The sequence below is a fragment of the Girardinichthys multiradiatus genome, chromosome 22, assembly GCF_021462225.1.
Source record: "Girardinichthys multiradiatus isolate DD_20200921_A chromosome 22, DD_fGirMul_XY1, whole genome shotgun sequence".
Classification (NCBI taxonomy): Eukaryota; Metazoa; Chordata; class Actinopteri; order Cyprinodontiformes; family Goodeidae; genus Girardinichthys; species Girardinichthys multiradiatus.
In genome coordinates, this window is record NC_061814.1 from 19872598 (window position 1) to 19887586 (window position 14989).

Sequence of the window (14989 nt, forward strand, 5' to 3'; positions counted from 1 at the left end):
AATGAAACAAAAATCGAAATGAAATGAAAATGCAGCAGAGTCTTTATAAAGTGAGCTTCAAAAATAGTTCGGGAAAGTGATGCAGGAAGTGACTGTGGGGGAGTGGGTGCAGCTTCTAAAGAGCACCTGGAAACTCTGCTCATTTCCACTTTTGATCTAGAAATCTGTCTTGTGCACAAATGCAAGATACAAATAAATAGAGCAGACGTTATGAGTGCAGGTTGTGAATTTATTTTCATTCAGTTAGAAGAAAGGCCTTGAAATCTTGATCCTTCACAAACACATAACAACAACCCCCAAAAAACGTAGAAAAATACACGCTGCTGTTTGAACCCAAAAGGAGATTCAGTGTTTAATTCAAATATACACTTTGCATATAAACGTCAGAGACAGTGGCTTTAAGGTGAGGCATTTCCCGTTAAAGAGAACTATAAGAACAAGCACTCATAAGAAGGCACTCTTTTGATTTTCTTCAACTTTTCATAAAGCTTATGGAACATTCAAACATTAAAGGTTTATGTGTGCTCAAAAGATGAAGGAGAAAGACGAGACTAAATGTCTGAGAGAAGATGTCTTCCTCTCTTCTGTTTCACCCCCAACTTTCAGATTACTTTGAAAATAGCATATCTGAGCTGAATAAAGGTGAGCCCAGCTACCACTACAGGACTAAAACAACCTAAAGTGAGCCGACTTTGGAAGGAATATCAGGTTGGAAAGAGATTGACGGTTCGGAGATGGTTTTTAAGACAGAAACCCCCAAGTTTCCCTACCTGATGTAAGTCAAACAACCAACTCATAAAATAAATCATCGAAGGGTGCTGCTTTTTGGTTAAAGCAGAAAGAATGTTCGAGGCATATGTGAAATTCAAAAGCCAGCTTTAAGCAAAATACTTAATGTTTTGCTACTGATCTCCTTCTAAGTTCTTTTAACATCGTATCCCTTTCAAAATATCTCATTAGTCTCCTCTCAATACATTAAATGCAACCTTACTGTAAATCAGTTTCTTTCAATCTGCTCAAGATCCAGCTCCCCACCGAGCTGGAAAATGTCCCTCTGTTTTCCATGATCACCCTTCCAGAGGGTGCATTTACTGTCCACAATGCAGCACACAGGGGAACCGGGTCGTGAGTCCACACTGCAAGCAGAATCACTGTCCAGTTCCCCGTAGGATGAATCTTCTTCCTCGTCATCTGCCATCGCATCCGCCCGCAACTCCAGCCCCGGCTCAGACACAGCGGCGAAGCCCGTCTCCAACTGTCCGGCGGACAGGCTAGACTTGAAGCTGTCAGAGGATGAGAATCCAGGCCAGCTTAAGCTTTGAAAGGTTTGAAGTTTCTAGATGGAGTAAAGAATGGAGAAAAAATGTGACTTGACATCAGTGAAACTACAAAAATTAAAGAGTTCTGACAGTTTCAATTTAAAAACAAGTTTTTCCCAGAAAGCTAGGAGCAAATTGGGTTTCTGTTTAGGCAGCCAAAAGTTAGCTTTGCCTTGCATCAACAGCATGTGTACATGTAAACAAAAGCACACACAGAAGCCACTCAGGAACATGCACACGACTCTAACCCATCTGGGTTGACAGTGGGGAAAAAAAGCACGATGAGCTGCAAACCACAAAAAGGTATCTTTTGTTCAAGTGCGGTCTGGGCTTATTCATGGCTTGAGACATATCAAGTACAGTAAAGTATTTTTTTATTTGAGTCAATGTACATCTCAGGAATTTCAGATAAAATATATGCAAACAAAACGCTGAATTTTGCTTCCCAAACTAGGTGTTAAAAGAGACTCAAAGTAGTCTGCTTCTTCTCTGCAGCAAACAAAGGCAGTGGTGCAGTGCAGTGTAGGGGTTAATGATCTCTGGAGTGCCCTCAGGCAGCAGATGTTTGAGGCATGGTGGTGAATAGAAATGTTTGCTCCACAAATCCTAATCTCAAATGACAGACACCTGTAACGTTGTCTAACGTGTTCAGAAGTGGATTTTGCCATTAAGAGCTGGAACTCTGTGTTTTTTAGTGACGTAGCTGGACATAAAAGAAGATCGTAAGGCAGGACTTTTCTGTCTGGGTTTAAAGTTCTGCCTCCTTTTGTTGGATTAGCATACTTAGTCTGCAACCACTTGAGGTGATCATGTTAAAGTGGGAGGCATTTTTGCTCTAGTTACACCAGTGGAGTGGAAAAGGGGATTTCTAAGCTCTGGAGCTCTGCGTTCAGTCCCAGTATTACCCCACTACTAATTATCGCAGAGGAGGAGACGAGGGCAAAGAAAAGCAGAAAAGAGGGGGAGAAGTTTTGGCACAATATGCTTTCTATGAAATCTACTTAGGCAGACTGTGCTTTGAGTAGGTGTGGTGGTTGGATGGAGGAGCACAGTTAGATTACTTCTATAAAACAAGCTTGAAGATCCTATACATATCTTATGTAGAAGAATATGTACAGTGCTGTTGAAAGTCTCCCCCCCCTTAAAGATTTGTTGTCTTTTAGCTTTTTTTTAACCCTCGTAAACACAAAAATGCAGAGAGTAGTGGTAACAACTGCCATCAAGTGTTTGTGTTAACTTGCAATGAGTCTTTTAAAGTGTCGGGGAGCAATTTTGCCCCACTCTTCTTTGCAGAATTGTTTTAATTGAGCAGCAACGGCCTGTTTAGGACATGTCATAGTGGCAAACCCCAGGAACACTTGAGTTTAAGGTCAGAAACTGAAGACCAAGCATACTCCTGCAGGATTTTCGGGTAGCATGCAAAATTCATGGTTCCATCACCTATGGAAAGTCTTTTAGGTGCGCAGAAGAAGTATATAACTTTGAATACTTTATGGAGAACACATTTGCCAGCAGGCAAGGACTCTGTGACTGCTGTGCCTGCGTGGTTTAGCTGTCTTTGTAGGGATCCTTTTACTGATAATATGTATGCTTCCTCCCTCGCGTATAAACTTACCAATATGAGCTGAGGGCACATGCCTTAACCATCGAAATATATGGATTATGCTTAGTTGTTTCTGCACTCCAGTTCTGTTGCTATTGCATGCGAACCTGCTACAGGCAAGGTGGAAAGAAGCTGTGGGTTTGCAGGTACATCAGAAACAAGATTAGGAATAAAGCAGCAACTTAATGTTGTTTTTTTACAGCACAATTTTCATTCCAAAAAATCAGGAACGCATTGCTGAAATAACAGCACAGATGTTAAAGAGGAACAACAAGTTTGTGCTGCATTTAAATGGCCGCAGATAAAACTATATTCTTAAAGAGCTGCTTTTTAGTCAACAATGCAGACTCATTTTCCTTTCTAATAATTAAAGGTTTAAAATATTGAAATAAGACATTGTAACCAGATTAAAATACATTAAGTGATGCTAACTGGCACATGAATTTATTATATTTGTTTAACACTTTTTATCAATAATAACCTGATGCACAAGTTCATGTTCATATACTCGGGTATAGAGGATGACAGGCTTTGCAGTTATCTGTCAGACCTAAACTCAAGCAAAAATGCAATATCATCATATCCTTAGCTAATCTGTCAACAGAGTTTCATAGTCACCAAACACTGAAACATCCTAATCATATCTCATCACACTCTGAGTTAAGATGTTCCTGCTTTACAGACATGTTTGCAGAGAAAGCAGAAACAGACAATTCAGACACCTGCTATGCTGATGGCCTTTGGTGTTTCAGTTAAATTTAGCAACAACTGCACTCTCTGGTACAGAAGCAAGGAGATAGGTGGATAGTTAAGTTTGGTCCAGTCTGAAATTTTTCTGCCACATTACGTTAAATCCTAAAAACAATTACAAACTCGACACTCAAGAGATGTATTCTGTTTGGTATTTGATTTGATGTCTTGGGTAAGTGAGCGTTTCACTGAAAATATGCACATTACTCTATTTTTTTTAGGTTATTTAAATCCTCTGTGGAAAAATTGGTGTTATTTTAGAAATAGTGAAAGTAATCAGTTTCACAATACACATTTCTTCGATGCACAAGCTACTGGAGAACAGCCTTTAAATGTAAACATGCAATCTACAACACAGGATGGAAAGGCAGCTGCAGAAGCACCCGCCAAGACGTTAGGCAAATTTCCTCCTAATAATTCGGGCAAACAACAGCAGGGTAAGAGAAAGGAGAAAAAGTCCAGCATTGTAACTGAGAAGAGTCATGCATATTGAACACAGAAATAATCTAACCACAATTACGTTCAATCTGGAAGAAACTTTGAAGGATCATACTGTTGTTTAATTTAGTTCAGTGGTGAAATTAAATCCCACTCACACGATTTGATGACCCAAAACAGCAAACACCTTATAAAACAAAACTGTATAGATGTGGAAGCAAAGAATAAAACTTATTACTGACTGTTGAATTTATACTTCCACCTCTGCATCAGTTATTTTGGTTGTTGTCTGCGAGTGACTGCTTTTATCTGAGTGCTAATCTGGAATTTATTACAGAGACGCTAAATTACCTATAAGAACCTATAAGAGACAAAACAGATATCTTAAGATGGTAATATGCATGAGCCAGTATGAGGTTCTCACAGGATGATAACTTAGTATGACTGTATCGTGGTATTACGGTATTTACACAATCATCTATAACAAAAATTGCTTTTATATAAAAAAGACAAACAATAATTCCTACTGCTAATAAAATTCTCGTATCTATAAGATTCATTTTATTTTTACTTTGATCCCCTGACTGAATAAAAATCTACTAAATTTAGTAGTAGTTTTTAAGTAAATTTGCTGTTACATAAGATATTATATACTTTTGCTGTTGTGCTTTCAGTAGAGTAACACTAGGAGTATAACAATATATTACAACAGATTTTGGTTGGTTATTTAGCCTGCAGTCTGCTGCTGCTGAACAGAACGCATTGCTCTACAGCCAGAGAAAATTGGTCATTACTGAAACTAACTTCTAAAACCTTGGTGTACCCCATGTTGGTGTTGAAAACAAGTAAATTATATGTATGATATACCATATACAGTATTTCTGTGTGCTTGTATGCACATATATCACAAGCTGAAACATGTTGTTTTCACAGTAATGATGCACCCTGAGACACCTAACTTGGTTTTCCCACAAGCCTCCAGGGCTTATAAGTAAACAATGATCACCATGTCTGCAATCCCAGAAATGGAATGAGATGCAGGGAGAGGAGGGGACGAGAAGAGAGAACTTTGGCCAGCAAGAAGATATAAATAGAACAGTAAGTCTGCTGTCTTCTATGCAGGAATAATATTTTCTCATTTAATTTGGCAGATTTTTTCCCTGAGCAGCTCATAGAAATACAAACACGTGTAAAGTTTGCTCAACACATCCTGTTTTACCTGACCTGCTAAGACAGCAGCACCAAAGATTGCCTGTCATTGTTTGTCAGAGGTTTGCAATAACCCAACTGAAGTTATCAAGTATCCAGACTAACCCTGAAAAAGCTGTTTCCTGAATAGCAAAGTGTAAGCTGCATCAATAATCATTCAGCAACTGACCTACTATCAATAGATAACAATCTCCTTTTGACAGCTTGTAAAGCCCACCATTCTGTGGAAGAAACAGCATCGCGCCAAGGTGGAAGGGCAGCCAGGGATAAAATGACAGTGGATTGAGGGGTGGACTGACAGACGATGTTAGCAAGTGGGATATTCAAGGAATTCTGGTGGTGGCAGCATGCAAATCCCTACAGTGTTCGAGTTATGGCTAATTAGCACGACATGCATCTCCAGAATTCACACCCTCTTTCATTGACGTGTTCTGGGGAAGAGAGGCCAAATTACACCATGTTCAACTGGCAAAACACACAGGAGACTTGACCTGCCACAATCTTTCTCCCCAACCACAAACACACCTTCAAAAAAACATTAATAACCCTTCCAGTATACATGTTTGTTTTTCCTCTTCAGTGCCTCGTTACCCATCTGCACACCTACAAGTCTCCACCAATGTAGTAGGTGAAGCCTGAGAGGAAGTGAAGCCTCTTTATTGACAGCCTGAGACAGCGACTGACAGGGTACCATTTGTGTCTGACAGTTTGGTATCACACTTTTAAGAAGGAAGATAGGGAATGAAGATCTGAGCAACCAGAATGAATAGATGTCAATTCTGCTTTGGGCTTTTGTTTTAAAACAGACCAGGATGCATTAGGCAACTTACAGTATTATGTAATAGACAGGCATGGCTCGGTTACCAGAATCAAGGTATGATGAGGTTTCAAACACATATAGCTTCAAAAATGGGAAGACTCGTTTAATATCATTCTTGTTAGAGCTGGGCAATATTTCAAATTGTAGTCGTAAAAAGAATATTGATGCGTTTGATGTGCTTCGAGGAAAATGTGCCAGTATATTATATTTCAAGTGCCACGCATGCAAATTTTTATGCCAATATTGTATTAGATGTCTTATAAACTTTCACTGTTCACTTACCCACACCTGGTGTATATTTTTAGTGGCCAACATGCTGAAGCTAACAAAGATGGATGTGGACATAATAAGTAGGAAAAGCAAGGAAAGAGTCCAAATATGTTGGGTATTCATAATCATGACACCAATTCTAATGTGATAACACATTAGGACTTCATAAGGCCGCAGCACAACATTAAAAATGAACCCAAACTTTTTCTTTGCAGGGTGTTGCATTGCACACCCAGGTATCATAGTAGCTCATTACAATACAGATTAGTTCCTAAGTTTGACGTGAAGGAACCTGGTAGCAGAAGAGTTAGCGTATCCATAAGGTGTGGCCGGCATGCACGTGCTTGACTTGGTCATAACAGAATTTGTGGCATATAGGAGCTTGCTGGCCTTAAACAACTTCATCACGCCCACACCGGGTTGGCAGTGCTTCAAGTTACTGTAACATTCTTGGCAAGGTGGGTGGGATATGCATTGTATCCCGCCTCTGCCATGGCTGCCACTAACATGATGTCACCAAGCAGCAGAACTCAGTCTTTTTACACATAGACATCGGCATGTATCAGGCTCCACATGAAGCAAGAGTCTGTGCTTGAGAGATACGCAGTCAGTCAGTCAGTCATTTTCTACCGCTTATTCCATAGTGGGTCGCGGGGAGCTGGTGCCTATCTCCAGCAGTCTATGGGCGAGAGGCAGGGTACACCCTGGACAGGTCGCCAGTCCATCGCAGGGCAACACACAAACAACCACACACACACTCATTCATACACCTAAGGGCAATTTAGAGTTACCAATTAACCTAACAGGCATGTCTTTGGACTGTGGGAGGAAGCCGGAGTACCCGGTGAGAACCCACGCATGCACGGGGAGAACATGCAAACTCCATGCAGAAAGACCCCTGGCCGGGAATCGAACCCAGGACCTTCTTGCTGCAAGGCAACAGTGCTACCAATAGTGGCACTGTACATATAGGTTGATAGTTGGGAGACAAAAAACGTAGCAAACTTTCTAGGCTGCACTTGTTAAAGTTGTAAAATTTAAAGAAATTATAAACCTGATTGTTTAGTATACAAGAAACATTACTGATATATAGACACCAATCTCTTAGTAGCACTGGCATTGATTTACAGCTATTAAAATGATTACCCCCATGCTAATTACATTTCTTGTTCCAATTATGCATGTGGGTGAGGAAATTAAATAGATACACCAATCTTGTATCTGTTTATTGAAATGGCCCATCAAACCCTTGCTTCAACGATGCTGGTTTCAGCTACGCAAGTAGATGGATATGAATTGGCAAAACTGTCAAACTCTCAGAACACACAGTTCCTCCACAATAACTTGGAGTCAGCCAAGGTATTTAAAGCAGAGATAAAACCTACTCTGTGTGTGTGTGTGTGTGTGTGTGTGTGTGTGTGTGTGTGTGTGTATGCCTATGATGTGTGTATAGATATGTCATCGGTGTGCTTGTTTTTCCTCTTTTAGCAGCTGGCACGACTGGAGGAAACATGCCTTCTAGGCTCCATTACTGAGGCCTAGTTGATCCAGCTCTGGCTGAGTCCTGAGGGTGACTGGCTGGGAACACGGATGCTCGTGAAAAAGGAAGGGTGGGTAAGCGGATAAAATGATGATAGTTTCTAATCAGGGGACAGGAAAAGGACAAATTCCCCTGACAAGAAGTCTTATGGAAAGACATTTTAGACGATCATATGAAAGTTGTCCTCAAGAAAACTGAGTTAAAACATGTTAAGACATGTTCTGAAATCTAATAACCTAATGGCATTGTGGCATTGTTGCTACAGATTCAGTCCAGAATTTTAGTATTTTATTGAAAATAATAAACTGAATGATAAAGGACTAGTTCCTTAACAACTATCGGAGCAAGATTTAAAACAGTACATGTGATTAAACAACTTGTGCCATTCTATTTTGGGTTTGTCCAGGAGTCATTTAGACTGTTCCACCGCTTCCTCTGACCTTAGAAAAGAACAAACAAACTCGACATGAGGAAGGCAAGATGGAGACCGGCACATCCAGATATCCTAACAATTAATCACCCATTCCTTCTTTCACTGCCTTGACAATAGACAAAATACACTCAGTTTACCATAACAAGTTCACCCACTGGATGGATTATTTCCCTACAGAGTTAATTAAAACACAGCACAACTTGCACACATACAGCTACAACTAAAAAAACCTCAATGTCACTTAAAAGTTCATTTATTTCGGTAATTTGTCTAAATAAGTGGAACTCCTGCATTAGGTAGAGTCACTGTGCAAATTATGACTTTTTCAAGCCGTTTAGATAATATTGATGAATATATCATACAGCAAATGGAAATCCTAAATCCAATTTCTCAAACAAATTTGTATTGCATAAGACCAACAAAAATTTATTTTCATGAACGAAAAGTTATGTCCATGGCCTAAATAATCACAGAGAAGACTGCTGACTTGACAGCTGTTCAGCAGACAGCTACTGACACCATCCACAAGTAGGAAAGTTAAGCGGTAGGAAAACATGGTAGCGAAGTGATTTAATGCCTACCACACACAGATATATCTATGACATGATCTACAACTCTCGCAGTCCTTGTGTTAAACCACTCCTGGACCAAAGATGATGTGAAATGCATTTAACCTGGGCTAAGGAGGAGAAAGACTGGACTGTTGCTCAGAATGCAGATTGTTTGCTGAGAAATGTCCACATTCAATGATTATTTAGGAAGCCATGTCACTGCTGGTTTTGATCCACATCAAGTTCAAGAGAAGCGTAAATAGTTTTCCAGTTGGCCTACAGTGACGGAAATTAATATAAGGGCTTAACTTTTGATATAAATTACTGACAGATATTATATATCATAATTTGTTGAGCTATAGACCTAACCAATGTGACTGACCATAAGAAAATGCCATTTTCTGAAGGAAAACTTCATTTCATATCAGACATATTATTCCCTAATGTTTGATGATCATCTTAACATCCCTTTGATCAAAAACAAGAAAGCATAAAAAGGTATTAGAAGTAAACTAACATCAGTTTATGTTTAATCCCATAATAAAAGGATTGTTACTAAACCCTGAAACTCATCACTACTATGCAAATGAATGTGTGCTTGTGTGTTCTTGTCAGTCGGTATTCTCAATTCCAGCTCACCTGAGTCATCTTTGCCAAATCCAGGGAGGGACGCTGCTCCTGGGCATCCTCAGGTCTCCTGCGCTTCATAGCAATCTTTTTGTCGTTCAGCACACAGGGCTGGGACCTGCTCCGAGACAGACTCCCCTTTCCAGCACCTCTCCTTCCCAGCTCCGGGGTCGACTCTGGAGAGCTGGTCCCGGATGCCTCTTCTCGTTGAATCTCTGTCAGACTGATCTGCTCATGTGAAAGGGACAGAGGCCTGAGGAAGAACTGACTGTGGGAGTGGTGTGAGAAAGCAGAGCTAGGGGACATCGGGGAGGCAGTGAACTGAAGGTGAAGAGGTAATTGCTGGTTGAAGAGTGGCGGTTCCTGGCTCCCATCTGAGGGTGCGCTAGAGCATGAAGGCAAACTAAAACTAGAGCTGCGCTGCATGGGCGGAAAATGGCTTGCTCCTCCTCTGACACTCCCCCCACTGTGGTACCTGCGTTTTTCCACCGACGTCCACACTCGGGAGCCTTGGGGCCTCCAAGACAAGCGGAACCCACTGAATTCATCTGAGAACGACAAGGAGCGACACTGTCGTTTGCTTGGGGGAGCTGCAGGAGCTTGGGTGGCGGTTGTGAAATGTGTCGGGGTGGACGTCCCATGGGTGCTGATTGTGCCACTGTTACCTAGAGTGAGATCTCTTATCAGACTGGTAATAGCCGTGGCGCTGCCTGGTTGTTTGGCCCAGTGCAGGCCTCCAGGTTCTGGCACCACATCCCACAGGCTCTCCAAACTGGAATCTTGAGCTTTCTGCTGAATGGCACAGCTTCGTCCAATGTCCAACCATCTATCTGCCTCTGAAATGAATTAAAACAGACTCAGTCTAACTGGCATAAACAGAGATTTAACACAGAGAAAAAAACAAAGAAAGACTTGCATTACGTTAACAAGAGTATGATGACCTTCAGCTTATAAACAAGTACCGTCCTAAAGGATAGAAAGCCTGAAGCAAGAACAAGCTGTCTGGAGGAATAAGGAGAGAATATTGTCTGGTAACAGCTGTGGGGACTTCAAAGAAAAACACACAGCGAAGCAGAAATTCCAGCGGAAATTCATGAGGCCAACTACAAACTAACACTCATTCGTCTGAAAATTAATGATGGGATTATTGTTAAAGGAAAAACCCAAACAGCTCAACCATTCGGACCATTGTTGCTCATGTGTGAGAGCACTGAAATCTAAAACACAAACAATTCTGAATGCAAGATGAAAAGTGTTGAAAAAAATTACTTATAAAGAACATAATTGGCTAACATTCAGTGAACAATTTCAACAATTATCATGATACAGCTGCAAGTTCAGAAGTTGGTAGCACTGTTGCCTTGCAGCAAGAAGGTCCTGGGTTCAAATCCCGGCCGGGGTTCTTTCTGCATGGAGTTTGCATGTTCTCCCTGTGCATGCGTGGGTTCTCACCGGGTACTCCGGCTTCCTCCCACAGTCTAAAGACATGCCTGTTAGGTTAATTGGTCTCTCTAAATTACCCTTAGGTGTATGAATGAGTGTCCGCATGGTTGTTTGTGTGTTGCCCTGTGATGGACTGGCGACCTGTCCAGGGTGTACCCTGCCTCTCGCCCATAGACTGCTGGAGATAGGCACCAGCTCCCCGCGACCCACTATAGAATAAGCGGTAGAAAATGACTGACTGAGATTTGTTTTCCAAAATCATCATAAACAGAACACCCCCCTTGTAAAACTACATAAATTAACATTGTCTGTCTTATTAAATTTAAAGCCTACTTTTCATCAATTTTGTAATTTCTTTTAGTATTTTTATACCAGTTGGTGGATATGGGTGGAGGTTGCTCCCCCGTTTTATAACTTAAACAGGCGCCCATGCTTAAACATGTTACTGACATCCACTTTTCGTAAACAGGGACAACGCAGGATATATTCATGTGTTAGAATGGGTCAGTCAAAGTCCGGACATGAATCCAATTAGGCAAGATTTGAAAGTTAATGTTTACAGATGCTCTCCATCCAATCTGAATGAGCTTTTTTTATTTGCAAAATAGAAATACAACTTAATGTACTGATTTGGGGTGGAATCACTACAAATGCCCGGCACTCTTTCAGACTTTAATTAGTAAAACATTTTGATAACTATGTCTCCATTTCCTTCCACTTCACAAATGCGCGCTGCTTTGTGTTGGTCTATTACAGTCATGTCAAGCTCAAGGCCCGCGGGCCACATCTGGCTCACAACTGAATTTCATATACCTATTATTGATGGCCTGCCAGTAGGTTACATAGCATTCTTACCATTCACATTACATATTCAATATTGTACAGCTGTAGTTATTTGCAAGTAGAGAGAGGGGTGCACAAGCCGTGCTTGGGAACAGACTCAAAAGTTTCCATTTTACTCAAAAATTGAGCTTGATTAGCAATGACTTTAGAAGCCACTTTTTTTACTTTGACCTCCTACATTCATCCAGATTAATAGCTCCCACACAGCTTTCCCCTTAATCCACAAGACGCTTGATAGTACATATCCATCAAGATGGAATACAAAAGTTGTAGGTTCAATTCCAGCTTCCTCCTGTCACATGTCAATGTGTCCCCAAGGTACCTACCGTACTGTTTACGGGTGTATGAATGTGTGCGTGTTTGTGAATGCGATTGGATGAATGTGGTTCTAGAGTAAAGCGCTTTACAATTGACTTTCCACCACTCAGAATTTAATACCAAACATTAATGAACATCCTGGCCAGATACAATGCTAAGCAAACTCCTCAAACAAAATGGCACAAATACTGTAGTTATTGTTGTGTTACTGCATACAGTTTTAAAGATTTTCAATCTTACATAAACACAGAAGAAGTCTATGTTCCAAGTTTTGGCAGTTTCTTTGATGGGCTTTGACAACCCTGGTCTATCACATAAAAATCCAAACAAAATACATTGAAGCTTGTGGTTTGTAACATGACTAACTCTGAAAAGGTTAAGGGGGTATGACTACTTTTTGCAAGGGACTGTAAAACCTAGCATTTAATGACCAGAGCTTTAAGATTAGTGAGAAGTTTAAAAGGGTGGTCGTTTTAAGGAGGACTTTGGCAAAGAAGTGCTTATTAAAGCATGTCGTAAAGCAACCAATAGTATGACTCAGTGAGATCAGTGTTTATTTTGGATTACTTTACACATGGGCAGCTAGAATACAATCAGAAAACCCTCAGATCAAGTCTTGTCTTTATTCATTTTATGATTACAGATAAACAAATGTTCCCTAGGAAAAACTTCTGATTCACAATTACAGATAAATCTGTCTTCCTCAAAACAGAGCAGGCAGGATGGTGAACCAAATTTTTTAGGACATTTTGAGGAGTCAGAGGAAATCAGCAAATAGCAAACCCAACATTCCTGATTGTAAAATCAGACCACCTCTAATGCAGATTCCAAAGAGCTGGACAGAAATGTGCTTTGAAAGGCAGTAGGATTTGCCAGCTACCTTGTCAGCATGGAGGTCTAGCACACAGCTGCAGGATAATACACAGACAGTAAAGTGCCACAGTTGTTTAAGATCCTAAGCCAAATGAATCAACTGGGGCTTTTGTTAAAGAGATTTCAATCCTATCATCTTGGATACCGTTCTCAAGGATTGGCATACTTTATCACAGATTGAAACAACTGTTTTGGGTGGACTAACAGCGTACGGGGGCGTCAGTGGTAACCTCAAAGGAATGTTAGAAAATAACTCGACAAAGGGATATTTGAACTTAGTCCAAAATGGCACTTGTTGAGGGCAGGATGAAAAGTAGTTGCTGAATCAACTACACATGCTAATGGCACGATTAATAGTGGAAAGGTAGACCGCTCTAATACCTGTGACGTCAACACGTTTGTGCTAAAAAGAAAAGGAGTCATAGTGGAAGCTTGTGTTTACAGCAGTGTGTCTTTTAACACAGGGGGTAATTACTGCAACTCCAATAGAGCCTAAGGGAAATTGTTGATTTCAGAAACAGTGTATACAATTACAGTTCACTCCCATGAGAATGCTGTGCAACGTTGTATGGAGGCAGGTGCACTCTTATCATGAAAAGGGGATGAGTGACAGATGGAGAAAGGGAGAAGTGAGAGACTATGCTAAACAACAAGACATTTATAGTAAGGGTCACTGAACTTGATGGTTTGACGTGTCAAGGCATTAAAGAGGCAATATTTTAGACCAGCGGTTCTCAAGGTTTGTATTAACTGGTACCACCTCACAATATAAGACGTTTTCCAAGTACCACCATTTTGACATTAATTCTGAAACCGGATTGCAACAGGACTTGGATTTGTGTATGTTGTGGTGTCCCATAGAAAATATTTAAGGAAAATACTCTTATCAGAAGTCCAAGTTGAGAAGACAGAGGTTTGTTTTTATTTTACCAATCCCAACCTCAAAAATCTGCCTTGCATATAAATCATACTGTCAGCTATCCTAAAATTTGTTTCCTCATAATTTTAATAATCTTAATTTAATTTAATCTCTCAACTTTGACGTTTCTGAGTTTCAACTTCAATGTTAAATGGATCATTTCCAGTTTCTACCAAGAGATCTCCAAATGTTCCTCACTTACAGCTTGGCTGCTGGTGCTTATCATCTCTTCATTACAGTTGATTCAGTCGTATTTGCATTGCAAATAATTAAAATAGGAAACTAAGCAACACCACTAGTACTTGTACCACAGTTTGTAAACCATGTCATTAAACTATTATGTTTAGAACATATTTTAAACACCAAGAGGAAAAAACAAGAACAACTCACCCACGGTTCCACAGGAGAAGAGGGTGGTCCCTCTGCTCATGATGTGGAGATCACTCTATAGAAAACAAGAAAACAGTCAGCAAGATATAAAACAAACTACAATGCAGGAAAGAAAATCCCAGCAATGTTCCCCCTCAAGCAAATAAAAATATTATCATACATTCTACTCATTTAGTAGAAATAAAAATATAGTCTGTACATACCTCACCTACTTCTTATGTAAACGTCAATCTACCTGATGTTGGTTTATTTTCTGTAAAATTATTGTTTTAGTGCACAAGCCTTGTTCCCATCATTGTTGCATTTTATTTTTCAGAATGGGCAGATATTGTCAAGTTTTAAAAACATGAACTACTCAGATCCAAGCAGAAATGACAGAGGAAAGTAGTAGATGCTCAGATGACTGATCTTTGACCACTGGACCGTTTAGCAATTTAAAGAGACAGGCATTTCACTAAGGAAGGAGGCGAAGAAAGCAAAACTAAAAAAGAATAGATTTCATCAAGACCACTGAAACAAAGAAGCAAATTAAAACTACCCAGGGGTCAACAACCCAACTCAGCCTTTGTACAGTATTATTTAAATATAGTGGCTCGGTTTGAGTGAACTTGGTCTCCAATTTGTCCACACATGGCTCACTGTC

The 14989-nt window shown here is 40.2% G+C and overlaps 1 protein-coding gene across 1 annotated transcript in view; it reads right to left on the minus strand.

The window, feature by feature from the left end:
- Positions 1–208: 208 nt before the first annotated feature.
- The window catches only part of LOC124859538 (protein FAM53B-like), a 32708-nt gene continuing 17927 nt past the window's right edge, over positions 209–14989 (minus strand). The window contains exons 3-5 of the mRNA XM_047352386.1: positions 14347–14401; positions 9573–10396; positions 209–1336 (exon numbers count right to left, since the gene is read on the minus strand). Coding sequence (XP_047208342.1) covers positions 998–1336; positions 9573–10396; positions 14347–14401 — 1218 coding nt within the window. The 3' untranslated portion in view covers positions 209–997. The remainder of the gene's footprint in view (positions 1337–9572; positions 10397–14346; positions 14402–14989) is intronic.